The 27,623-nt window shown below is 53.3% G+C and overlaps 1 protein-coding gene across 1 annotated transcript in view; it reads right to left on the bottom strand.

Moving 5' to 3' along the window:
- Positions 1–23,642, bottom strand: part of LOC122373618 (basic proline-rich protein-like) — a 62,045-nt gene extending 38,403 nt beyond the window's left edge. Inside the window, exons 1-2 of the mRNA XM_043351868.1 lie at positions 23,453–23,642; positions 3,287–3,560 (exon numbers count right to left, since the gene is read on the bottom strand). Of these exons, the coding sequence (XP_043207803.1) occupies positions 3,287–3,560; positions 23,453–23,488 (310 nt within the window). The 5' untranslated portion in view covers positions 23,489–23,642. The remainder of the gene's footprint in view (positions 1–3,286; positions 3,561–23,452) is intronic.
- Positions 23,643–27,623: the final 3,981 nt, after the last annotated feature.

Genomic DNA, 27,623 nt, shown 5'->3' on the forward strand with positions numbered 1-27,623 from the left:
GGCTGTGGTTGCTCTGGTCAGATTCGTCATCCGAACCGACTGCCCCCCCCCCCCCCCCTCCCTTCCACTGCGCCGTCCCTGGCTGCAGATGACCACCTGGTCCGCCCGGTGACAGGTATGACGTCACAGGGGGCGGGGCGGCACCCCCGGCGGTCGGACAGTCATCGGAGCGCCGTCACCGTCACTTTCCTGACAGAGGTGCCGGCTCCGACGCCGGGCCGTCGCCAGTCTTTCCTCCGCTGCCAATCATCGGCGGGCCCTCGCGGATGTGCCGGTGTAGGACTGGGTGGTGAGGCACGGAAAGCCACCGCAGGCGTCCGCTTTGAATTCATCCGCGGTTCGGCGATAATCCGCCACCGAAAATATGCGGTCGTTTTCCTGTTTTGAGGTGGGCGCTGTCTGTCTGTGGCTTATTCTCGCTGAGGAGTGGATGGACTGAGGAAGAAGACCGGTCACGTTTTGAAGGGTTTGGAACGGGAGGTAATTTGGTATTGAAACAGGCCGTGGCCGATCCTGTTAAGAACCGTTCAGGATCCATCTTGTCTTGTCCACCGTAAGGCATGTTACCAGGTTACCCTGGGTCGTTTGCGATTGCAACAGATAACAACGGTATACAATACATTTGACTCTGAGTTCTAGAATCAATCTGCAGCTTTTACGGGTGAAAACAAGAGCTTCCGCCTTCTCCATGTGTTGCAGTCATCACCAGACCTGTCAGCTGCCGACCATGCTGGACTGTGTGCCACCGTCACCTACACCACCACCGCCTCGGACGTGCCCGGCTCGTCACCGTCCGACCAGCCGGACCGGTGTCTTTTCACTTTCCTCGCCGTCCAAATAAAGTGTCGTCTGATGCTGATACGGCACGGACCAGTCCACAGGGCCGACGCCAGCGTGGTCGGGTGGTATGACACGCCGTGTTGGACTGGAGCGTGGCTAAACCGCGGTTCCAACAGACCCCAGCGGGCTGATTTAACCGGGGCCAGAGATGGAGGTAGAACAGACCACAGCAGCTGGTCTCTCTAGACCGGGGATTTCAAGACCAGCAGTGGCCTGGTCCGGTCGAGAGTGAGCTCTGAACAGACCACAGCGGGCCAGTCTGGCCCTCACGAGGACCGGACTGCCGGCCTGCCGAGCTGCCGCGGCGGTGTCGGAGGAATGCTTGCACAACACGCGAGGACGCTCGCTCTCACCCAGGCCGCTAATCCGACCGGGCCCTGTAGGCGGAACACCACTAAAAGGCTCCGGTGTTGGTAGTGCAATGACATCAGTCTCATGTCCGACTAATCCCCGGCTGAAATAAATATTCAAATTGTCGCCGTAGTGGACGCCCACTTTCCTCTAAGGACTGCATCAAGCAGCGCCATTCGTCTTGTAGCGCGCGTGCCGGCGCGCACGCACTGGCTGATCCGCCTGCGGCCCGGCCGGGGGTGTGTAATCGTCACCAGATGAGCATTTCATCACCGACGAGCCGGGCGTCCCGTCAGGCTGTGACACGGCATGCAGCGCCGTAATAACGCCACCATTAGCCCGGCTGCATGTATGAACAATGGCCGGGCGGCACAATTACACGGCAATTGTCGACGGCTGGTGAGGGCCGGCGGCGCCGGGAGGCTCGGGGAGGCGGCTGGCTCTCCGTGTCTGCAGCTGGAGCTCCGGCGGCCCACTCCGCCGAGGGAGGCACTCGAGCGGGTAGAACTCACATGACCCTCGCCTGGTCGCAAATATGATGCGACTTTTACCCTTGGGAGAAGTGTTAGGGGGTGTGACACAGTTGATGAATAGCTGGCTAGAATTTTTATCTTTAATTTATATCCCTCCCCATTGATGCGGCAGTCTATTTGTGCGAAATTCTCCAGATCTAATAGGGAGCCGGGACCTCATCTCGGGCGATGTGTCGCAATGCAGCAGCATTACGATCGGTGCCACCGCTGGCCGTCACAGATGGCATCTGCCGGTCTGATCTGACAGTGCTGCTCCGCACTGGCCAGCTGCACAGTAGCCGCAGTCCGCCGCCCTCCCGCCCGCCCGCCGCCCGCCGCCCGCCGCCCGCCGTGCAACGCGCGCCCTGCCACCTCCGCCGCCAGAGCGCCATGCACGCCGCAGTGTCGCGGCGCGCGGCCAATCTGGCGCTGCGATCTGAACGGCAGCCGTTAGTAGCGACAGTGGCGTACCGCAATCGCCATCAGCCGTCGAAACTGTCACAGAGACACCGTCGGGTCCGGTGAGCTGCCCCGCTGCGCTGTGCGGCCGGCACGAGGTGCTACCGCGGGCGGCGCGAGGTGTTACCGGGGGCGGCGCGAGGTGTTACCGGGGGCGACACGGAATTCTACCGCGCGGGCGTGGGCCGGTGGTGGACCTGGCACGGCGCGGCGCCTATTTTTCGCCTGTTTTCTGGGTGCATGTCGGGACGGCGCGGTGTGCATGTCGGGGCAGCGCCGCGCCGGGGTGGAGCCGCCCGCCGGCTGCCTGGTAGCCACCGATAGGATCGATGGTGCTGCAGCCTGCCTGCTGAAGGGCCGTCACACGGCAGCACGACGGCCCACAGTAGACGGGCGGCTGGACTGACAGACCCTGCTGGAGGGCCGCCACACGGCGGACGGTGGACCACAGTGCACAGACACTGGCTCGAAGGCATGGGCAAGGCTTGAAGGTTAGTCAGATGGCCACGTAGCTGAAAAGACTGGACCGACGAGACGAGCACTCTGGGACTTGGCTGGATACCTGAACTAAAGACTATGCTGGACGGCCGAACCGGCGAACACAGCTGCATGGCTGGAGAGGCTGGACAGTTGGACGGATTAGACCTACGGACATGAATGGACGGACAAACCTCACTGGACGACTAGCGGATGAAAATAGCAGTGGAAACACCAGATCCGAATGAGTCAGAGGCTTATCCTACTCCCCCTCCAACAAAAAGAAAGGAATTCTCACTGGTCTGAGCTTGGTAAACGCAGCTTATATGGCATGAAAGCGAGTTCTCCAGTAAAGCTTCCATATTACGAGATGCATGATCCTCCTTACTGATTAGGAGAGAATTATCTAGAATACTTTAATGCGAGCTAAGGAAACTGGTCTTGTTCTGGAAATGACTCACTGACTCCGTGGCCCCGTGAGCCAACTCTGTGACTATCTAGCTCGATGGCCACGTGAGATAGATTCCGCCGTGTTAATTGTTCTGTCACACTTTGAACACCAAAACCTGTAGCTATAAGTACCCTTCTCACATTCCGACTCGCTAGTTGTGTCACTATCCCTCCGCCCGCTGAGCTGGGCGACTCACCGGGTCCGGTGAGCGGGTCCGAGTCGTTGGCGGCCGCCCACGTGCAGAGCAGACACTCGCCACTGGCCTGGTGCAGCCGCTCCACGTACTCCTGCATGTACTCCGGTACCGGCGGCGGCGGCACCAGCAGACGGAAGTCGGGCGGCGGCTCGCAGCTCCAGTCGCCCGCGCACGCCGCCGCCGCCGCCGACCCGCCCGTGACGTCATCAGGGTCACCGGTGACGTCATCGGCGGCTGCGGCGGCCAGCGAGCCGAGCCACAGCGCGGCCGGACCCTGCGGGGAGGGGGGGGAGGGGTCAGGTTAGAGAGGGGGTCACGGCATGATGAGAACCTCAGGCCTACGTGAGGGGTCAGAGGACGAGCCGCAGTGGCATTCGTTCTGCACAAATTTACTCTTTCCACGCTCATCCTGTCATGTAATATGGCACATGACAGTCTTTCCGACCTGCAATCTGTCCGATCTGTCCGGCCGTCAGTCTGTGACCACAGTCTGTCCAGAGTGCAGTCTGTGACCGCAGTCCGTTCAGTCTGCAGTCTGCGACCGCTGTCTGTCCGGCTGTCAGTCCCAGCGTCTGCCGAGATATCTCCCCGGCCATCTCGGCAGGGCAGTCCTTGTTACGGCGGATTAGAGCGGCGGCATTTATAAAGTCGGCGTCAAAACACGCCACCCGGCCGGCTGCCGCGCCGCTTCTGCACACAGACACAGACAGTTGCAAAATCAGACGTTCGCGGACAATTTTTGCTGACCGGGCGAACAGTGCAGCGTGCTGGCGAAGATAACATTCATCGGAGCGTCACTGTTCGATTGGTCACTCAGGGCGTCCAGAGACACACGGTGTTCTAATTTTTGGTTTCAAAAACCGCTAATTCAGGTGATGGTGTGACCATTGACCACCCCTGCCAACCGCCGAAGCTGAAGTGTAAAAGTCGATTTGCTGTCTCTCAAGTCTCAGAGTCAGTACGAGCTATCCTTTGAGGATGAGTTGAAATATCCAGTAACGAGGTGAATTCAAGGTCGTCAAATACAGTAATGATGTAGCAAAATGTAGACACCGAAACCTAATAGTGTTTTCAAATTGGACATGTGCTTTTGCAGGCTTGGAGCTCATTGTGCAGATTCCGATAGTTGACCATCGTAATTTGCACATAACCTTCAGTGCATGTGGATAATTTTTCTGCCTATTTTTAGCACAACTCGTTTCGGGTAATGGCTTGAGCTGTATTCTAAACGATCACCTGCATATTTTGGGGACTTCTTATGAGACTCTCCCTTATCAAACCGGAAGCGAGGAATCGTTTGCAAATTCTCCGCAACGCTCACGTGCGGTGACGCCGCCAAAAATTGTCCGGCGCTCAGTCGCCCATCGATATACGGGGAAAAGCGGTCTGAGGGCCAGCATTCCTCGGACGGCTGATCCGCGGATGATCGGCTCCATGGAGCGGGCGACTTCCAGCAGTTCTTCCACAGAACTCGATGGCCGGTTGTCCTGCCGGCGAACGCCAGTGATATCGATCTGGAGGCGAAAAATCGCAGATTGGGGATCGTGCAGTGGCTGGTCTATTTGGTGGAATGGTTAACAGGATGGCATGGAAGCGTGTCGCTCTGGTGGAAGCTTTGTCCAGTGTCCTCTACTCGAGTGGGAATGTTGTTTGATGTGTCAAGTTGGCTGCCAGTTGAAATTATTGTGTGACATTTGCAAGCCTATGCCAATCGTGCAATGCGGTCATGTTGCCCATGTAGCACAGTCATCGCGACAAATTTATCGGCAAGTCCCTTGTTTAACCTTGGCATGCCTTCGCCTGTCGGAATCAGCACTTAATGCACATCGAACACATGTTTGATGCACGCGATCAGGGTGTAGACCCAATCAAACGGCGACGCCCGGAGCAGGGCACCGGCCCGATATACCACCAATCGACATAAGGAGGTCGTGTGCACTGTTGATGATACCGTTATGCCGGTCGGCGCACCACACGTGGCTGTTGGTTCTTTGTATCGGAGGACGCCTCAGTGACCGGGGCGATCGCATCCGCTACTGGTACTGCACCAGAAAACGGCAGTGATTTGGCCATGGGACTGGGAGTGCCGGGCTGAGCCAGCTTTCAGAGCTGTGCTGAACCAGCTCACAGAGCTGCACCTAGCCATATCACAGAGCTGCACTCAGTAGCGGTCTGAGCCGCAGCTTCTCCGAGCTCAGACCGACTGAGCGACAGGGGAATCTGGAGCGGACAGCTCTGTGGCTGGGGAGACCAACCACAGGCTTGAGCGAAAATAATCATAATAAAACAAATAAACTGCACGGAAGGATACCATGCACTTCTCAGTCAATCACAGCTGATTCAGTGAAGCTGGGTTATGAAGCTGGCATTGAAATGTTTAGGCATTTGAAGATAAAATCTGCCTCAGTTCCGGCCTGAGCCCTAATACCAGCCAGTTAATTTATCCTCAGCCCATCCCAGTCCCAGCACTTTCCCCAGTGCAGTCCCGTGCTCTTGCCACAGCCCCTACCCAAACCCCACCAGGAATGTATTGAACAGACGTCGTGCACTGAGGGTATACCGTAAGGCCCAGAACACAAGGAAAACAGATGCACTGGGGCGATAATGCGACAGTAGTCCGGTCAAAAAGTCCCGCCAGGGCGCCGATCAGTGACGCCAGCTCGTGGGGACAGTTTGCTGACAGCCCAAACGGAGCTGACGCCTGTTTTACTCGTGTTTTGTTCAGCTGATACCGACGAATTCGACCGTTTTGAATAGACTGATTTTGAACCGGAATTTCGATTGACATGGAAGGCGCCCAGAATTGAAAATTGTCTTGGGTCCATGGGCCCGACGCTGCGCCTAAATGACAGGTGTAGATGATGAAAAGAAATGAAAATGTCCATACCGCCTATTTGACTTGTTCAGATCATCCCAAGCAATCATTTGCTAGGGGCATTTGATGCTCTGTTTCTAAACACGTGCACGGAGTCATCCTAAATAGGATTTGTTTTATCCCTGGTGCATACAACTTTCCGCATAGCAGACAGGCTGATCAGGAAAGGTTATATCGTGCCGGTAAATTGAGCATGCTTACTCAGGCAACATCACTGGGAGGTATGAAAGGCAAAGGCTAAAGGTATATGTTACGGTTGAGAGTGTGTACTGTGTAGTGTGTAGTCTATGTCACGCGACATTGAAAAATACAGTTGGGGAATGTCAGTTCGGTCATGCTTAGCCATGTGCCGTATGTCATCAGCTGCATGTCATCGCCACCGTCCATTCGTGTGTGTATGGTTGTCAGTGTGTGTATAAAAAAGAAAACGCGAAAAAGATATCACTTGAAATGGTAATCAGCAATTAGCTACGTGCGTAGTTATATCATTAAAAGGGCAGTTTCAGCTGATGACCAATATTTGGAATAGGGGTAAAAATGTGCCAAAATCGATTAAAAGGGCAAAACATGAGTTTTGTTTTCTAGAGAAGCAGACAAATTATCTTTATATAAATTGTTACAAGCGCTTACAAAACAATGAATTTCTCACTTCCCATTCTGACAAATCATGCTAGGACTGCCTGGTCAGAATACCCAAAAAGCGTTGGACAAACGAACGTCGGGCACCATCAGACAAGGACCTGAAGCCATCCAGACCAACCCCGCTGTCTGGTCTGCGTCTGACCCGAGTAGAATACCACCGCCGCTGCGGACCGTCCCTGCCCCCAGCACGTCCCATTCCGCGGCGAGCCCGCGGTATTCTCCATAAGCCCCTGTTGATGGGCTCGGTGGCGTTCCAGCGCCGGTAAAATCAGACCCCGTCTCGTATGGAAAGAACTAGATCACGATGTAAAATAGCACCGTGCTGCAGCATTGGCAGCGCTCGCCTTCAGCCGGAAACCTGGCGGGAGCTTGTATCAATGATAATCCCTGTTCTCATCCGTTCGCAATTCCACTCGGTTTTATCTAGCTGGTCTGGCGATCAAACATGCCGCGGCCATGCTTCAAGCCAAAGTTATGCGGATAAAACCACACAAGCATGGTCACATCACGTACAGAACAAATGATTCAACTTCATTATTCAAACCGGTCAAATAGTTGAATGGAGCGTTGATGGGTAGTCGTTTGCTGCACCTGTGCTTTATGCTCTGTGCCGAAAATGTGAACAATACTTGTTCTCTCAATAATTAAACAGAAACGGAATCACGTTTTTGACCCTTGAGTGCAATTTACAGCTTGCTAAACATAATGAATAAATGACAACTATTGTCCTTCTCTTTGTTCGGTTAAATGTGACACATAAGTATTTGCCTTTGATACGGTTGTCATTGTTGTTTATCATGGGTAAACAGCATTCCATCCGATTCTTATGTTGTTATCAGTTTCCTTCACGACCGAAGTGGATGTCTTCGTGTGAATGTGCACTGTGCAGTGCTCGTCAACTACAAAATCTCAATCTATGTCTAGATCGAAGTCTAGATCGAAGTTCCAGCGGCCCTAACAGTGTCGCTTCCACTCATACAAAAACAATATCAAAAGTGTCCACTTTCATCCAGCTAATCCAACACAAATATGGATTTGGAACTCTCGTTACGCTCAATAAAAGTTTCAAACCCGTGACTGCTAAGCTGAGAAAGGGAATGTCCGACAAAATATTTCAACCCAGCGCTGATATCTGTTGAGCTTTTTACATAAATATTTTAAGTGGCTCCGCCGTGAGCTCCATAGAAGTTGGGTTGAAAATCTTGGATAAAATCTAGTGAAATCTGTGGTCAAAATATTTTGAGATATCAGGTGAAAGCTGTTGACAGTTCTGTCAGTGTAACAGCAGAAGCAAGATGTTCTGACCACAGTGACGGGGTAGGTGAAGTGCAACCGAAGACGTTTGTGGTGACTAGTGAAAGTTGCAAACCCTGAGGTGGTCGACAAGATCACATTGTCAATCAGAAACTGAAAATAGACGTTGACGTTTTGCCCTCAGGGAACAGCTAAGCTTAGAGAAATATGCCGTGCAGAAATAAACATGGAAAATGGTTTGGTTATTTCATGCTGACCAAATAGGAGCTATATATGTAGACTAGCTGAAAGTATACAGCTGATCCGAGAAACTCATCATAAAGAAGACGAATCCACCACATATCTTTCATGTTTTGTGAAAAATTCAGCTTCAGATAATTATCCCTCGGGGATCTCGGGGCTATAGAAAAAAGGTGAGCCCGGCCAACCGTGCTAATTTGATGAGGCTACGTGAACACGCGAGCAGCAGAGTTCAAGGGTCCGGTTCGCTTCTAGAATTCCTCGGTGTCACTGTCATCTTTACGGTCTAACAACGTGACAACCGTCAACCGACACCCTCGAGAACAATGTAAAACTGTGTGAAGCACGCGGTTTTCCTTCCATTGCAGGCTCACTGCGCCCTCGGCGCTGTCATCGCCGACATAAATGCTACATGACGGAGCGGCGGTCCCGGCTCACGCGTCACCGTTCCCGGAACACGCGTCCTCGGCTCGTGAGTGCCGCTCGGGGTACTGGCGACCCGTGTGACAGGCCTCTCCAGTCGGCCTGTCCGTGATCCCACTGTCATCGGCATCGTTTACACGCCGACAATGGTGGCGGCACATGTGTTCGCAGCTCTGTTCACGGTCTGAGACGGGGCGGCCTGCTCGGCGGCTTAGGGCTCACCCCCCCCCCCCCCGGAGTCAGATTACATGAGAGACCGTGTCGCCATGCAGGCTTGTCCGTGGTTTGGTGGGAGTGGGATAGCATTGAAGGCGAAACTGGCAGAAATAACCAGGCCTTTGAGTACGAGACACCCAGGTGCTGGCTTTTACATGTGTTTATGCAATGTGGTAGGTCAAAATCCAGGACTTCATGAATGAAGAGGAGTATTATTTAACGGAACGACACTGTGACGCTGTTTTCATGGAAAAATTGTTGTTAGTTTATTGATGGTAGATGAATAAACTTTGCTATATAAAAGAAAAAAACTGTCTTCCTTTGAAACAACGGGCACATAAAATGTCACGCATTCTTGATTGTGACGATTTGGTTGCATCATTTATGCGTCATACTATAATATATAGCTTGTTCCGCGGTCAAATCGTACCGTACATTATATTCCACCAGCATTACACAATGTATTTTGCATATTAACCCTCGCCCATGTAGGGGGGGGGGTTGGTGCAACCCCCCCCCCTGAGGTTTTTCGGAAATAGTGCAAAAACGGCGGCGCGCAGCGCCGCCAAATTTTGGGTACCTTATGGGGCAAACCTTGCGCATCTTTTGATAAAAAAATTTGACCGGGTCATGTCAGGTCACGGAGTTATGACGTCACAAAGGGAACAGCCTCCGGCCGGATTTTCACAAACTGAGTGCCAACGCCCGAGGTTTCCTGCCGGTAGTACGGACATCGGTTGATGGATCGTGATGAAACTTCCCATGCATGTTGGGGCAAGTATTGGCTATCATATGGTATAAGAAACTTGACCGGGTCAGGTCAGGTCACGGAGCTATGACGTCACAAGAGGAACAGCGTCCGGTACTATTTTTGAAAAGCGCCCGAACCACTATTTTGCGAATTCTTGTCACCTCAATGGGAATATGCAGCAATATTAGCTTCTATAGGGAGCAAATGGACCTTCCAAATCCAAAAATATAATCAGATTTCAAAAATTTAAATTTTGATTTTTCGAATTTCTGCCGCCGACTGTGACCTTGCCGACTTCCGGCGCTCCCAACGCGCCATTTTTAGAGCTAGGGAAACGAAATACATACCAAACGATAGAGAATTGATCAAGGAACACGACAGTGAAGGTTTCAAGTCGATATCTCCCACCGTTTTGCCGCAATCGCCGCGGAAAGTTGAAAAAAGTCTATTTTTCCGAAAATTTGACCTTTGACCGGTCAAAAGTAGGTCAAATGTTGACCTAGGACCAAAAAATATACCACCAATCGCGAGATCTCGGCGAGAGCAATCCGTTGGTCTTTTCCGCTAAGCTCTACGACGCTCCGTTTTCAAACGCCAAGGGGGGGGGTCGCACCAACCCCCCCCCCCCTGCATGGGCGAAGGTGGCAGATCGCCGTTTACGGGCGAGGGTTAACTTCTTCCTGTACCTAATTGTACCGGAGATGTATAAATAAGACTTGTTAGCTTCTCGGCTGCGCCAAGACTCACGAGATACACAGGAACAAAGATGTCCGCCAATTTTTATTGCCGCATTGTTTGTGTGAGCGGCGGCACCTTCCAAAGACACCCGCTGCCCTTGGTGGCTGCCGCCCCATCAGCAAAATAGCTTTTTCGCCCACCGCAGTGCTGTCCGGCGTCAGGTGTAAAAAGAATAGTGTCAGCTTTTCTCGGACCTCCGGACTGCGCGGACTTTCTAGCCGGCTGCCACGTATCGGGAGGATTTGGGCCGCGTCCTTGTCACCAAGACGGGCTGGCCTGCACGGTTGGGTCGGGACATACCACTCGAACAGATAACGGAGTGTCAAAGTTAAAAGTGAAAATGTGGAATCCCGGTTAGGTGTAATCTTTACTGTCACTTTCGATGTCTTGCACTGAAGTGGCTCTGTATCAGGTGCCGTTTTTCATCTGTACTTATCAAAGAGCAGCTGAACTGTGAACCAAGGAGTGATCTCATATGGACCCCATTTGGGAGGCAGAAAATTCGTTTACTGTAATGCTTTTGTAGACAGTGATTGGACCAGTTCTCTAACCATCACATGCCATCGACAGCTCTGGTCAACAAACATCTGTGTCAGTCTCGACCGCTGTCACTCTGTATGCCGGCGTCCCAGTTCAGCTGATCCGCGTGCTCTGCTCCCGCCGGGGAGGCTCGGTCGTCAATCCCAGGTCAGCGCTCAGTAAACGGACCCCACCTCCGCTCAGCCTGTCGGCTCGGTCGGGCGGCGCGCCGGCGCTGCACAGTGCTGGAGAGCAGCCCAGCGGGCCGGGCCGGGCCGGGCTGGCTGGGACGTCCGGCAGCAGGCCACGGAGGGTAGCGGGCGGGAGGGAGCGGCGGGTGGTGCAGTTGAAGGTGGAGGGCGGAAGGCAGGGAGCGGCAGCCTCCAACCGGATCAGAGAGCGTCATTTGCTGGCCTCGGGCCGGAGTTACGGCAGGCGACGTCTCCGCAGCGATTGTGTCACCCATTGTGTGTTCGGCAGGTGCGCGGCCAGGCTCGATATTTAGGGGAGGGACGAGCAGCCACCGGCCGTCCGGTCGGCCGGCGCCCGCTGCCCGCTGCCTGCACCCCTCGACCTGCGCCCCGCCGCCCGTCCCAGCCCCGCCCCGCCCCGCCGCGCCGGACCGCTGGTCTGCCGATGGCTGTATATCTTCTCGAACGGTGCTCGCCGGTTCGTGAAGACCAATGCCGCGCTTACCAATTCAAATTCCGTGCAATAAAATCGCCAAAACACTGAAGGCCGATATCAAACGCGGTCTGCATTCTAATACATTGTTTATGAGGTGCATGAAAAGCTTGTTTACATGCGCGGAGCTCGGTGTAAGGGCCTCATGACGGGGTGTCCATGCTGATGTATGCAACAGCCCGGTATACGCGCGCATGCAAGTCATATAGTGCATGCGAACATGCATGCGAACAACGGTTGCAGCGCCAGGGTGCTGCATTGTTCCTTCCCGGTCAGCTGTCGCGAGTTAACGCATCATTAAGCCATTAAATGCGACCGACGGACGCAAGTGGTTTGATATCATTTCGCACAGTTATCAATTTGGTGGACCTAGTCGACAATATCCGAACAATAGGAGGCAACAAATTTCACCTTTTCTACATAGGTGCTGTCTTCAGAAACACTCGCTGCTTAGCCCGAGAGCAAGGGAAAAGTTCCTTAGTTTCCGTCTGTTTGCATCGTGACTGGCGCAATACGGACAATTACACCGATCAAGTGACGTCAGAATGACGACACTGTATCGGGAGAGCGCCATCTCGACTGCTCTGACTGCAGCACACTGTCCCAGTGGCCGCATCTGGCCCTCAGCTAGGCCGAGTGTCTGTCCGACATTGAGACGTCCGTCGGACGAAAACCGGTTGCCTGCTCAATGAGCTATGAAGGTCATTTCTTTCAGAACACTTTCAGACACAACCATTGACTAAAAGCGCCTCAGTTAGACATACCACATGCACGCCATCGCCGTTCCGCTAGCCACACAACGGCGTCTCTCACCCATGTGATGTGTCGCTCTGGCTCTTCATTATTCCCACATCATTCCTTCAGCAATAGGACAAGGGCTTATCTGAAAACATTGGCCTCCGCTCCACGAGACACATACAACGTGACTGGACAGAACTGACGGAAACAGAATAGACACACGCGTTAGAAAGGGATGTAGGGCCATAGGCGGCGGAACGGAGAGGGCACCGGGGTACCGTGCCCCCTTTGATTTAGGCATTTTAACATTAGCCCTATGGGCGTTGCATGGAAAGAATGGGACCAAAAGTCGGCGGTGCCCCCCCCCCCCCCCCACCCCTTAATTGAAGGTGTTCCGCCGCTACTGTGTAGGGCTCTACCCATAGACAGTCAACGACAGCGTGTCTGCCGTGTTTGGTTTGAGAGGAAGCAAAGCTGTCCCAAACCACCGCGCCGGGGTCTGGAATCTGAATCTCACTGGGGCTCAGCCATCTGGCCCTTGATTGGGTGTGGTAACGACGGTGATTGATGCTTTAGTGCGCCTCTAACGTGTTGGTTAATGTGACGGACATAAGGCACCCTGGTGGTGGCTATTTGGTGTCTAATAGCGCGCTAATTGGTTTACTAATTGGTGTTTTCGGACAGGCAGGCTTGCGTCGGTCTTCCTCTCTCAATCTGTCATGATGACCTGGTTTGCTAATTCCCTCGGCGCTGCGGGAGCGAGCGGTAGCTAAACAGGCCGGCAAGATAATTCCCTGCCCGACAGACAGACACACATACACACGCCATGAGACGGCGCCTCATCCGGCCGGCCGCTGCGGCTCTTAGCGCTCTCACATGGTACACTCTGCCCTGGACTTTCCGCAGAAGATACCGCCTCGTTCCTGCAAACTCGCCGCCGGCATGCAATGGCGGGCGTCGCCGCGCGGTTGCCCGGGAACCGTTCCTGACTGCAGCGCCCGCCCGGAAGGAGAGCCCTGTGGTCGGCCGCGGATAATGCAAAGCAGTGCGATGTTCGATCTCGGACCCGAGTGCCGGCAACCGACGTCACTGGTGGGGATGAGTGGCGAATGACGTCACCGGAGGAATTCATGCAAAGGACGCAGCTGTGGTGCAATGCGCCGTGATGAATGAACTGTCGACGTCGCGAGGGGTGATGGATCAGCTTCAATGCCGCCGTTCCATTTAAATAATTTACAGTTGCTACCCATTCCGTGTTGGTTGTTTTAGTTCTTCGTACCCACTACCAAGCTTTTCTGTCATTCAGTGACCATATCGGTAGTGCCCAGAGATGCTATTCTCGGCTCAGACGGAGCCGATACCGGCTGACGTTCCCCTCCATCCCCCGGCCGCGGAGATCTGCCGCCTCTGCAGGCTGTGAAGGTCGTGCGGACGCTCTGCCGAGCCGTCCCTGACAACATGGATCGGCAGGGGGCGGTCTCATTTTCCACAGCCTGTCGCTTGGTTTCCACCCTTCTGCACTGTCCGCCGCCTCTGAGCTCGCGTCTTTGACTGCCTGACCTGTTTTGCGGCAGATCCCTCCCTCCCCGTGTGTACCTACTGTGTGTGCCTTATCTCGCCTCGGCCGCGGCCCGGTCGCGAGTTTCCTAAGTGTGGAACTGCCCATACCTAAGGTCCATGATTGGCGCAAGCTTCGCCGAGATGACGTTACAGGCTGTGACGTCATGGCTCACAGTCGGCTGACCAATCGCTGCACGATGATAGGCTAGCGGCGCGCGGCACTAGCGCCCCTGGTGTTATTATGGGAAGTTGAGCAATTACATTAAAATCTAATGCATAGCTTGTGTTGGGAACAATTATGTATTACTAAGGCGTCAACGTCTGAAAAATTAATTCGTCCATGCTCCTCACATTTTGCAAAGTGACCTTATATTATGCGTCATAAGGTACTACACTACGCTTCAAACAATCAACACAAAGCACCAGCCAGGCACTGTTACAAGTAGCGAGCAGTTAAGTGGCGGCAGGTGGCGCTACCATCTCCAGCATCGGTCCAGATGGCGTCACTCACTATCCGCACTATAGTTCCGCACTACCTGCTAATAAAATAAATAATAAATCCGCTAATAAATCTGCTAATAATCTCGCTAATAAATATGCTAATAATAAATTCGCACTACCTGCTAAATTATGTCCTATTGGTGTCAAACATCATTCAACGCCGATAGGCAGTATCACCAGCCGTAATACTGAAGACATTTGCTCAATGCTGAAGCGGAACGCAGTGCACAAACCACACCGTCAAAACTCAAGCACCTCGTAGGAGATATGCTTCCAAGGTGGGCGAATGCACGAACGATAACTGAAATAACACCGGTTATATATTCACGTAGAACAAGTTACTTCTCTAGCTAGGGAACTCGCTAAAATTAAGACTGACTAAATATTTACGCAGGATAACTGGCTCCGCCTCTTCGCCAAGTTAAGGACCCGCCAATCCATGCACCTAGCCGCCAGCGCCGAGTGATGACGTCACTCGAACGGGCGACGGTATGAATAGTTCTACACTTAGGAAACTCGCGGCCCGGTCCCCTCCCCGTCCCTGGACCCGGGCCGTCAAACCGCGCGCCACGACTCGGGTCTCCTCCCACCCCTCTGCCCCTCCCTCCCTCCTCGTGCTGGCCATCCTCCGCTCACTCTATTCGAGCCCCAAATCAAGCTTATAGGTGGACCCTATTACTGATTTGAGTGTCTCATACCGTTCGCTCCCCAAATCTGTTGTCCAGTATTGGCTGTTAATGGCCGTCTGCACCCAAATCGTGTTATCGTTCATATCACGATCGATAACAAGACGCCAAACTCGCCAACGGAGCAGAATGTACGTACATGTGGTTATATAGGTGTTTCCAGCCTATGACTGCGTAAGATCATGTACGAGTCTAGTTATGAATACGCCCCCGAAGTCACGCCTAAGATTGTTTAATCGCAGTACCACAGCCTGCCGTGCCGGGCTATCTGCTGTTTGCACTTGCCTGACCGGGCCGCCGCGCCGGCGCCGCGGTGTGCGTTATGAGCCACGCCAGGTCGTTTTTTCGCGCGTCCGCCCGCTCGGCCGCACGTTCCCTTATCCATGTCGCCGCACCCCCCTCTCTCTCTCTCTTTCTCTCTCTCTCTCTCTCTCTCTCTCTCTCTCTCTCTCTCTCTCTCTCTCTCTCTCTCTCTCTCTCTCTCTCTCTCTCTCTCTCTCTCTCTCTCTCTCTCTCTCTCTTTCTCTCTCTTTCTCTCTCTCTCTCTCTCTTCCTCTCCCTCCTCTCTCTCTCTCTCTTCCTCCCTCTCCTCTCTGTCTCCCTCTCCTGTCCTCTCCTCTCTTCTCCTCTCCTCTCCGTCCGTCCCAGGCCATGGTCCCTCCCTAGTCCCTTGTTTGTCGGTTTGTCGGCGGTGTAGCTTGTTTCACCGCTACGGCCGTCCAGGCCGTAAGCAAATAGCACCACTGTGTCCACAGATTCCCCTCATCTCCGGCTTTCGCGTTTGACGCGAGCACTAGTCAGCGAGTTTGCCGCGCTGCTTTTCTGCTGGGCTATACGTGTGGAACTTGGCATGACTGGCAGGCGCCGCTATTGCGCCAGTTATATATCGATACCATACCGAGGCCGCGCTGACATGCACACGCACCGACCAGTTGGCGACATGTTGACCCTGTTAACGTCCTCTAGACCGCCTTGCCGACGCCGGGTCTAAACCAACAGAAATGTGACGCCCACACCACGTGGTCAAAGTATAACCGGATCCAGTCAAACCAGCCGGTGGTCCAACCTATGCATACACTAACCGTCGCGTTCAATGTCTTGCTGGGGGAGAGCCGGCGTCGGCCGAGACGAGACGAGACGAGTCGGCCGTTTGGGGTGACGTCCCTGAGGCTCGCGTGGGCGGAGCCTAATGACGTCCCATTGGCGACCGAAACTGGTCTGATGACCTGGGTTCGCTTTACGAGTTTTACATGCTTCCAGGGTAGTTTTGGAGCTGATGTCGAATTTTGCATCAATAAGAACAGTCACGAAGCAGTTTTGAAATGACCATCCCACTTTAGCATTAGTTTGAGTTGAATTAGCCAAGTTTGCGGCCAGGTTAAGAAACCACCATCTATCATGGTCGCAACCCCCGCATCTTCGGTGTTGAAGAAATTTATTCCCTTCAGGTGCAGAGTGGGACTAGCTTAGTCCCTATCTCTTAACCATTAACGGACTCTGATGACGTCATCGGTGTCTCTCGTTACGGGCAGCACGCTCTCTCCCTCCGCAAATATCCAGCCCAATCAGGAGCCGAACGGCAGGGGGAGGGGGTCCAACCGGCCCCCTACCCACACGTTAGACACAACAGAACGCCGCACACGGGCGAGGGATATGATAGGTGGACGGATCAGGCTCATTCGAAAGCCTGACCCATCAGGATCACAAGCGGCGGCCGCCGCCGCGACGGGACAGTGACGACCTGCAGTTGTGCAGTTATACATTCCGACTTAGCGTTGGAAACGGTCTAACCTGAACCGTCTTGTTGATACGTGCCCTGGGGAAGACCGCAGTCGACACAGCCAGCCGGGAACCACAGCGGCACGCCAGCGTGACACTCACCATGTCAATCCGCCCAGCGCTCAAAGCCAGCCGAACTCGGGGCGCCCAGCGCACCCGGCTAGCCGGCATACAATACATCTCTGCACAGCGGCGTGACACTGACTGGGGCGGTCTGTTCTGCGCACACACCCAGCCTGGAATCCATCACTGCACCGCAGCGTGACACTGACTATTTCGATCTACCCGACGCACATGTCCAGCCAAGTTCGACTACCTGGCGCTCACAGCCCGCTATCTGCCAGCCCAGGTCGAAACGCCCAGAGCGCACGGCCAGCCGGCAAACGTCTCTGCACAGCAGCGTGACACTTTCTTGGTCGAATTACTCGTCGTACACAGTCAGCCATTCTTAGACCTCGACCGGAGAAGGGGTTGATACATCCCCAAGGGTTTTCTTTTGCGAATAGCGCAAAAAAGGCGCCGCCAAATTTGCATATCCTCCGTGGCCACCTCCCGGCACCCTTCCTGAAAATTCAGGTCTCCGTCATCCATGTCAGCTCACCCGGTCCCAAAACCGGACTCAGGGTAAAATTGGACTGTTTTAGCGGCAACGGCATAACAGAGTTTCCGTTAATAGCGCGAGTGCCGTGGCACGCAGCGCCACCAAATTGAGACTCAACTCAGGGGCATTCATTTGCCATTTGCCCTGGGAGTTTGAGTTCCGCTGGCCTCAGGTCAGGTCACCAGTTCACAAAACGGTACATCGTCAAAATGGCACTGAAAACACCATTTCCATGAAAACCAGAGTTGTTCATCGATTTGATTCAAACTCCCAGGACACGCTAAATTCCTCGAGTGCCGTTACATGCATTCCACTTTCCAAATTCGGTTGACCTGAGGTCATCCAGCGACCTGACGCATTCGAAGAAATTTTGCAAGAATGTTGCAAATTATACATATGAAAGATATATGTTCCAATTCAGCTCTTCTATGTTGCACCACCTCAGTTACATCAACACGTGATTTGTACCTATGCTTCAACCACTAAGGTCGGGTCAAATGAGGTCAGACTACATTTTTTTTTTTCAACCAATAACTTTGCACGCAATAAGACTGTGTGTGCGCTTCAAAATGGCTTCAAAATGGTGCCACAGCGCTCCCTGCGATCAGCCGAGTCGGAGGGTTTGCAGTATGATGCATTTGATGAACTAACGATAAACTTATTGAACTTAGTTAATGAACTATGACGCTTCCGGCTTCACATCAGCGTGACGCTGACTATCCGATCTACCCCGGCGCACACAACCAGCCGGGATACCATCGCCGCACGGTACGACAGTGTGACACTTACTAGCTTTTTCTATTCGGCACCCATAGCCAGCCGAGCTCGATCAACCCGGCGCACACAACCAGCCGGGATACCATAGCCGCACGACAGTGTGACACTTGCTAGCTTTATCTATTCGGCACACATAGCCAGCCGAGCTCGATCTACCCCGGCGCACACAACCAGCCGAAAGCAGATGTGCTTCCCTCACCCGGCGCACACAGCTAGCCGGGTGATCCACGAGGTCTAACCACTCGGCGAACACATCCAGCCGAGCGGGACTACCTGAACCACACAGCCGGCCGAGGTACCCACGAGAACTAATCACTCGGCTAACACATCCAGCCGAGCGGGACCACCTGGCGCACACAGCTAGCCGGGAGACCCACGAGATCTAACCACTCGGCGAACACATCCAGCCGAGCGGAACCACCCGGCCGGCGCACACAACCGGCCGGGATACCCACGAGATCTATCTACTCGGCGCCCACAGCCAGCCGAGCGGGACCACCCGGCGCACACAGCTAGCCGGGAAACCCACGAATACTTACCACTCAGCGAACACATCCAGCCGAGCGGGACCACCCGGCGCACACAGCAAGCCGGGAAACCCACGAAATCTAACCACTCAGCGAACACATCCAGCCGAGCGGGACCACCTGGCGCACACAGCCAGCCTGGGTACTCACGAGATCTAACTACTCGGCGAACACATCCAGCCGAGCGGGATCACCCGGCGCACACAGCTAGCCGGGAGACCCACGAGAAATAACCACTCAGCGAACACATTCAGCCGACCGGAATTCGGCGCACACGGCAAGCCGGAAAACCCACGAAATCTAACCACTCGGCGAACACATCCAACCGAGCGGGACCACCCGGCGCACACAGCCAGCCTGGGTACTCACGCGATCTAACTACTCGGCGAACACATCCAGCCGAGCGGGACCACCCGGCGCACACAGCTAGCCGGGAAACCCACGAGAAATAACCACTCAGCGAACACATCCAGCCGAGCGGGACCACCCGGCGCACACAGCAAGCCGGGAAACCCACGAAATCTAACCACTCGGCGAACACATCCAGCCGAGCGGGACCACCCGGCGCACACAGCCAGCCTGGGTACTCACGCGATCTAACTACTCGGCGAACACATCCAGCCGAGCGGGACCACCCGGCGCACACAGCTAGCCGGGAAACCCACGAAAACTTACCACTCAGCGAACACATCCAGCCGAGCGGGACCACCCGGCGCACACAGCAAGCCGGGAAACCCACGAAAACTTACCACTCAGCGAACACATCCAGCCGAGCGGGACCACCCGGCGCACACAGCTAGCCGGGAAACCCACGAAAACTTACCACTCAGCGAACACATCCAGCCGAGCCGGACCACCCGGCGCACACAGCAAGCCGGGAAACCCACGAAAACTTACCACTCAGCGAACACATCCAGCCGAGCGGGACCACCCGGCGCACACAGCAAGCCGGGAAACCCACGAAATCTAACCATTCGGCGAACACATCCAGCCGAGCGGGACCACCCGGCGCACACAGCCAGCCTGGGTACTCACGAGGTCTAACTACTCGGCGAACACATCCAGCCGAGCGGGATCACCCGGCGCACACAGCTAGCCGGGAAACCCACGAAAACTTACCACTCAGCGAACACATCCAGCCGAGCGGGACCACCCGGCGCACACAGCAAGCCGGGAAACCCACGAAATCTAACCACTCGGCGAACACATCCAGCCGAGCGGGACCACCCGGCGAACACATCCAGCCGGGAGACCCACGAGAACTAACCACTCAGCGAACACATCCAGCCGAGCGGGACCACCCGGCGCACACAGCTAGCCGGGAAACCCACGAAATCTAACCACTCGGCGAACACATCCAGCCGAGCGGGACCACCCGGCGCACACAGCAAGCCGGGAAACCCACGAAATCTAACCACTCAGCGAACACATCCAGCCGAGCGGGACCACCCGGCGCACACAGCCAGCCTGGGTACTCACGAGATCTAACTACTCGGCGAACACATCCAGCCGAGCGGGATCACCCGGCGCACACAGCTAGCCGGGAGACCCACGAGAAATAACCACTCAGCGAACACATCCAGCCGAGCGGGACCACCCGGCGCACACAGCAAGCCGGGAAACCCACGAAATCTAACCACTCGGCGAACACATCCAGCCGAGCGGGACCACCCGGCGAACACAGCTAGCCGGGATACCATGTCAATCTACTCGGCTCACCTAGCCAGCCGATCGCGATCCTACCCCGGCGAACACACCCAGCCGAGGGCCACTATGTTTTCTCTCTCTCTCCCTCTCTCTCTCTCTCTCTCTCTCTCTCTCTCTCTCTCTCTCTCTCTCTCTCTCTCTCTCTCTCTCTCTCTCTCTCTCTCTCTCTCGACACTTAAAATACGATCAACTCGGCACACATAGCCAGCTGAGCTCGCTCTACCCCGGCGCACTCTGCCAGCCAGAGTGCGTATCATCGCTGCACATGTCATATCAGCCGAGCCGATTCGTTATTTTCCTGATGCCTAGAGTCTCGTATGTGCCTTGCGGCTTTCCTGTTAACATATACATACATACGTACACTCACTTGCCAAGTGCGTCTCTGCACAATGGTCTGGGTTCGTTCACGGCATATTCCATTCGTTTGACTCTTGAGCGGGTCAACCATGCAGGTCCCTTATCACTAGTCTCGCTAGCACGCTAGCCTGACTTACCGGCCATGTATGTTTCCCTTGTGCTCCCTCTGCTGAGCACCAGCTACTTTGTCGTGCCACAAACCTGTCTCCCGTCCTCGCCCACTGCTCGCTCATATCACACAGTCATTCGCTCGATTTCCACTCTCTCGACTGCCCGTTGCCTCCGAGACCACGACCATTTTCCACAGCCTGTCGCTTGGTTTCCACCCTTCTGCACTGTCCGCCGCCTCTGAGCTCGCGTCTTTGACTGCCTGACCTGTTTTGCGGCAGATCCCTCCCTCCCCGTGTGTACCTACTGTGTGTGCCTTATCTCGCCTCGGCCGCGGCCCGGTCCCCTCCCCGTCCCTGGACCCGGGCCGTCAAACCGCGCGCCACGACTCGGGTCTCCTCCCACCCCTCTGCCCCTCCCTCCCTCCTCGTGCTGGCCATCCTCCGCTCACTCTATTCGAGCCCCAAATCAAGCTTTTTAGTTCTTCGTACCCACTACCAAGCTTTTCTGTCATTCAGTGACCATATCGGTAGTGCCCAGAGATGCTATTCTCGGCTCAGACGGAGCCGATACCGGCTGACGTTCCCCTCCATCCCCCGGCCGCGGAGATCTGCCGCCTCTGCAGGCTGTGAAGGTCGTGCGGACGCTCTGCCGAGCCGTCCCTGACAACATGGATCGGCAGGGGGCGGTCTGCGGATGGTGGGCTCACATCAGCTGGTCAGGAACAGCCACTCTGTTCGTCGCGGCAGCTTTTTATAGCACCAACAATCACCATGTAAGAGACAAACTTCGGCCGACCTTCCCAACTTTCCATCTTAGGCCTGATGCAGTGGGCTGTTAACTAATGTGATGATACCAACCATCTATTCGGTCATCCGAGCCGAACTGCCGAGCCACCCACCCAGGCGAGCAAGGCCCTATATGCCCGGGCGAGCACTGTCAGCTCAACCGAACCCGGCAGCTGGGATATGCCGTATTGCACGCTGCGCCCTGCGCTACAGCTGAGATCCACCGATTTGCTAATCGGCCGCTGTGAGCCTCTGATTAGCCGCTTCGATCCACTGATCAGCCGTTGTGATCCGCTGATCCGTTAATCGTTCGCTCTGATCCGCTGCTGTGATCCTCTGATCGGCCGCTCTGATCCACCGATCGGCCGCTGTGGTCTGCTAGCCCCCCGCCCCGTATCGGGACCGTGTCTCGACCGGCCGCCTCTCGGCCGACGAGGGTCGTGCTCCCTCCACCGGTGCCGGCTGCAGTCATGCCGTGGCGATAAATAATTACAGCCGTCTGACGTCTCACGGACAGACAGCCGGTCCGGCCCGAGCGACCGCCAGTGTCCCGGATATACTGCAGCAGAAAATACTCCCATGGCGGGTGTACTTCTATCGCTGCTGACAAACAAGAGAGGTGTAACATATTGCAACATCCATAGCAGTATTCAGCTGTCCAATGTGTCAGAGTTTCCACCTATTTTCAAGGAGGCTGTATTCTTTTGTTTGCATGGCATGTTTACTTACTAAGAAACACCGGTAATGTAGCGAAATATAATTGCAACCTGTCAGCAAGCCAGAGTTTGGATGCGGTTATGGTGCGCGGTGACATGCCGGCCATCGCCATTTGTCGGCTCTCTAGTCATGCTGTTGATTGCATAAAAAGCTGAATAATTTGTTCTGATTTCCTCCCATTACCAGAGAAAGTCGTTACATGCCTCCTTGAATAAGATTGATATTTTTCTTGAATGTATATTGTAGATATTCTCATTAGTCGCACTGCTTGAAATTTTTACGCGTATTATGAACGGTTTACTTAATTTGTCTTCAAGCATCCGTGGGAAAGTACTATGCCCATTAACATACTCAGCCGGGGTAGGTATATCGTTGTGAATGTAGCTGACCTTGCGTATCGCAGGTCCAACAACGCTTCAGCAAAAACAAGCCGGTGATGTTGCATTTACATACCGTTATGGACAAGCAAATGATCGCGGCATTTAACGACATCCGGGTTCCGACATAGTGGGACTCTGAAAGTTGGGTTTTATGTTTCAAATTAATGCATTTTTAATCCCTTCCTTCGTGCCGAGCATTCGATAACGGCTATGGGGTAAGAGCACAGTCGGCGAGGTATCCGTGTCGCCTCCGCGCTTCTTCACTAGACAAGTCGCGAATTTCACTGAGAAATTTCGCTATTGCCTTTTCCAAGTCAGTCAGAAGCTATAAGAAGTTGACTCCTGATAGTCACTCATACTATTTGTGTAACAATTTGACTTTTCGGACAAAAACTAAAAACAAATAAACAAGTGAAAATTATGATTGTTTAAAGTTGACACGGCACGCGAACAAATCTGACCCCCAATAGAGCGAGCAACAGGGCGCCCGGCCACGGCCCGGCCGGTGGCCGCTAGTCCCGATGCGCCGGCCTTTCGTGCCGCTGCCGCCCGCCCACCCCCTGCCGCGCTCGACGGGTCAGCTCGTACGGTCACTCACCATTGCCAGGATCCTGTGTCTCCGTGATGAACGCATCACAGCCGCAGCCTTCGCATGTCGGCTCCCACTGTCACCTCACTCCCCTCCCCGCGGCCCTGTCTCGCTCTCTCAGTCACCGGGTCGGTCACTCCACGCTACTGCCGGTCACTGCACACCTGCACCTCCCCACCGCTGATCGCCGGCAGACTGCAGGTCCCGCCGCCCCACTGCCGACCGGCCCGGCTCGGCGGCGGCGGCGGTCTACAGGTGGCAGCACCGCCAGGCAGGTAAAAAGTCACCGGCCGCCGCGCGGCGGAGGCGACGGCTCGTCCGTCGGCGGATCCCCGGCAGACGGCGGGCCGACTGACATTCCGAGCCGGGTAGTCCCTGCAAAACCCGCTCCCCAGTCGCTCCGGTGTGAGCCAACAGGGACGGTGGGACGGCCGTCGGCGGCACGCACGGATTTAGGAATGGGTTGAGATGCTGGAGATTTGATAGTCGGTGAAGATGGCCGACAGGGAGCGCCGTTAACGGTGTCTGTGGTATGGGGCGTATTCGTAGCATTGGTGCGCACGGTAGCGGAGAAATACGGTATCGAGCAAACAAGTTGCTAGCAGTCATCAGTTACCAAACCCGAGGCGTATCCATTTGATGTATTTACTTTCGAAATTGAGTTAGTATGGAGTAGAGGCTGTCTAGACGGGCATACGAGTATGCTCTGTTTTTGTCGAAATCATAAACAGTTAATTAAAGCAATTAGTTCAGTATATTGTGTTATATAACGAGTAGGTATCCTTTGCTATTCATGGTAACTGTAGGTACCAACGAAACACTCATCCGGCAAAGTCGTGGTCTTCCCATAATTTATTGCTGCTTTCCAAGCATGCATACTTTAGGAGACTATGGAGTGCCTATGCTTAAGCGAACTTACAGCCGTAAAAACGTTTTGTAAAGGAAAATGTTCCTGCTCCGAGAGCATTTTAAGCGACATTGATGAACCAGCATTAGCACAAACACAAGCTCAGCAGTAAATGTCAAACCGCACGGACAGTGGAAGAATGCTCGTGGTTCATGTCACGAAGGAAACGAATGTGCAGGAATGGTGTAACAGCGAGTCATTTACCAAATGTTTATGACATGATCTGCATGCCGGAATGATGCCTGGTTAGTGGTTATCGTGACAAATTATGCGGCTTGCTGCTTCTGACATCAAACATTTAATTTTGGAAATTTTGGAAACTTCCTTATAGCTATGTTGATTGGTATGTTGCAGTCGTGCTTATGTCGAAGCTTCATAAATTTCGATTCCTTCTTAAAAATGTCTTCAAGTGGTAAGAGGTGAGAGTCCGATTAACTTTGTTTGACACCTATGTCACGGTGGTGCGTCTTTTGGTGTGTGAAGCGTAGTTTATAGTTTGTGTTATAATGTGTGCCTCTGCCTATAGGGTAGCAAACGGCGTCTTATATTCGCCCGCGCCGTGCTGGGGGGAAAAAACGGCGGAGCGCAGCACCACCGTTTTGGTTACCTGTTTATGCATTTTTCCGCACATGTCGTAATATCAGACCCGGGTCGTTCAAGGTCAGGTCACCAAATCATGTCAGGTAACTTTACCTCAGAAAAAGTTCAAAGGCTGGCTGTAGCTACACCGACTGAATGATCACTTTGAAACTTTCAGCGATTGGTAAGAGTATGCATAAAATGTTTACCTCACATTTTTGATATCTGTGACCTAAGGTCAGGTCATATTTGCGACCTCTCCAAATCAATGTGTGAAAATTGAAATCCACCTCTTTTGGACAAATGTCGTTCTAAACCCTCTCAAACGTCGGTTCATGGGTAAATATGACACACTGAATCATAAAATATCATCTGTGACTCCTCTGTGTGCCCCTGAGGTCATCTCAGGTCATGAAAGGTCACCAGCAGTTTTTGTTACTATAACTTTTGATAGAGACGTGCTAGAGCGGCGAAAACATGTCAGATGTATTCAGCTCGACGATACGGATCGACTGATATGCAGCATGAACCTTGCCGGACCTGAGGTCAATTTTTGCCACCAGCACGGCGCATGTTAAGCACTCAACGCGCTTTTACGTCATTGCGTGTGTGTTATGCTGTACCTACCAATGCGAATGTTAATTAAAAAAAAACATTTCTCTCTCTCTCTCTCTCTCTCTCTCTCTCTCTCTCTCTCTCTCTCTCTCTCTCTCTCTCTCTCTCTCTCTCTCTCTCTCTCTCTCTCTCTCTCTCTCTCTCTCTCTCCTTATATACCTGAAGTCATCATCTGGGATGACTGGGGTGAGATCAATGACATTGATCAATTGGTGATCAATATCATTGATCACCAAGATGCATAGGTATAATGTTCTGCAAAAATTGAATAAATCCATAGAACTGCTGACGTGAGGGTTAAAAGATATTCCCGGGCGCAATTCATTGATCAAATTATATTTTATAGGCGTGAAGACGGATCAAGCGCAAACACGGGCTACGATAACCCGATCCTGATAAATAAAGGCGCCAATAGCTAGGTTTTTATTCAAAAGTGAATAACAGCACAGCATTACAGATCATTTTAAAATCAAATTGCATGACTTCCATGCCGGTATACCATGTTTTTAAAGTGTTTATTAGATTGGTGGGCATTAGTCACTACCTCATTGATACACAGGGTAGCAGGTAGTTAGGCTGCAAGCTCAACAACGTCGCTTGAACGATCAGCACAGCGACACTTCATTGCCCGGCTGCCAACACCCTTTCTGAACTAAAGACAATGTTATCAAGGTCTGCAACTACATGGAACCAATAGAACTCACATGCACGAGAACAGAAAACAAGACCGTGAACAGATTTGTCTCACGCAAGTTTGACAAACGATTATTATGTAGTCACCTCTTCAAAATTTCAGCCGACATTAATCGTCAATGTCCACGCTATGGCCGGACCGTGTTCGAAGCAGTTGCGTGTCGTCGATCAGACGCCACCCCTAATGCATCCCAAGGTCGAGATCTGACACAGGTAAGAACACCTATTCAGCATGCATGCACACCAGGAAAGACAGCACGCCAGCCACAATGGCCGCGCCATCCGACATAACCGCTGACGCCGCGCGGCGACAGGCGTTTTTCGGCCGGTCGCCGGCGCGGAGCGGGACCGTGTAAATGAGCCTATCGTCGCGCCGGTCTCACGCGACGGACGCGACAGGAGCCTACCTGTCCGGCCCCGGCGTGAGCACCTGTTGGCGCCTAATGAAACGGCGATAGGCTAGTATGAATGATTCAACGGCCGGCCGTCCACAGTTGGCGTATCGGTGTCCGAGGTGGGGACACATCCGTTCATATAGCGTGAGGAGATGGGGGCGGCAGTAAGCGAGATCCCTAAAAAAAGGGTCTCAGATGGGTCGATGGCTAGACATTTGGTGCCAGGGACAGCTATCGGTACACTTGTTTCTGGCTAATTCAACGAAAGATGTTGAAATGTTTGAGCGATGCATCAACAGCACACCAGGACACATTAGCATCTAACTGTTACAGGCCTGATATGTTTGCTTGGCATTTGTATCAGCACGTTCGCGTGCTGATGGTGGTGCAACGTTAATTTGGTAGATTCCTTATCATGCTGACATACGTTTACAATAATCACAATTTGTCAGACGGTTATGGACTATCTAGGTATGTGTCAGGTGTCGTGAGGGAAGGACAAAATTCCACTAAAGGTAACATAAGGCATTTAACAGATTGTTAGAATAGTGCTCCAGTATCGGAAGGAATATAAGCAACGTTTAGACACTTCCATTTTTAATACCGACTTTATTCAATTTGGTACCAACACTCTAGCTTGTTGTATGAAGTTTGCACGCGATAAATTTAATAAACTAAGGCATTATATGGAAATTGAAAAGAGCTGGAAAATTTAATAATGCATTTAAAGCAGCGCATGGTTCAGTAATGTACAGTAGTAATATGTGCTTTACGAAACTGAAAAAAACACCGGAAAGTTACTCCTCCAACTTTTTTCTATCCTGTCAACTAGCAAATTGTCTGTTGCGATTGGTGCACGCTGCACAGTTATGAGCTTGCCACTTTTCAAAACTCTTGCATGGGCGATAATGTGTGCTTTAATATTTGCATGAAACTGTTATCCTTAATGTAACACATGGCAAAAGAGCGCACAGAGTCATTTTTTCCTGGC

Source organism: Amphibalanus amphitrite, unplaced genomic scaffold, assembly GCF_019059575.1.
Source record: "Amphibalanus amphitrite isolate SeventyFive unplaced genomic scaffold, NRLGWU_Aamphi_draft 001523F_arrow, whole genome shotgun sequence".
Classification (NCBI taxonomy): Eukaryota; Metazoa; Arthropoda; class Thecostraca; order Balanomorpha; family Balanidae; genus Amphibalanus; species Amphibalanus amphitrite.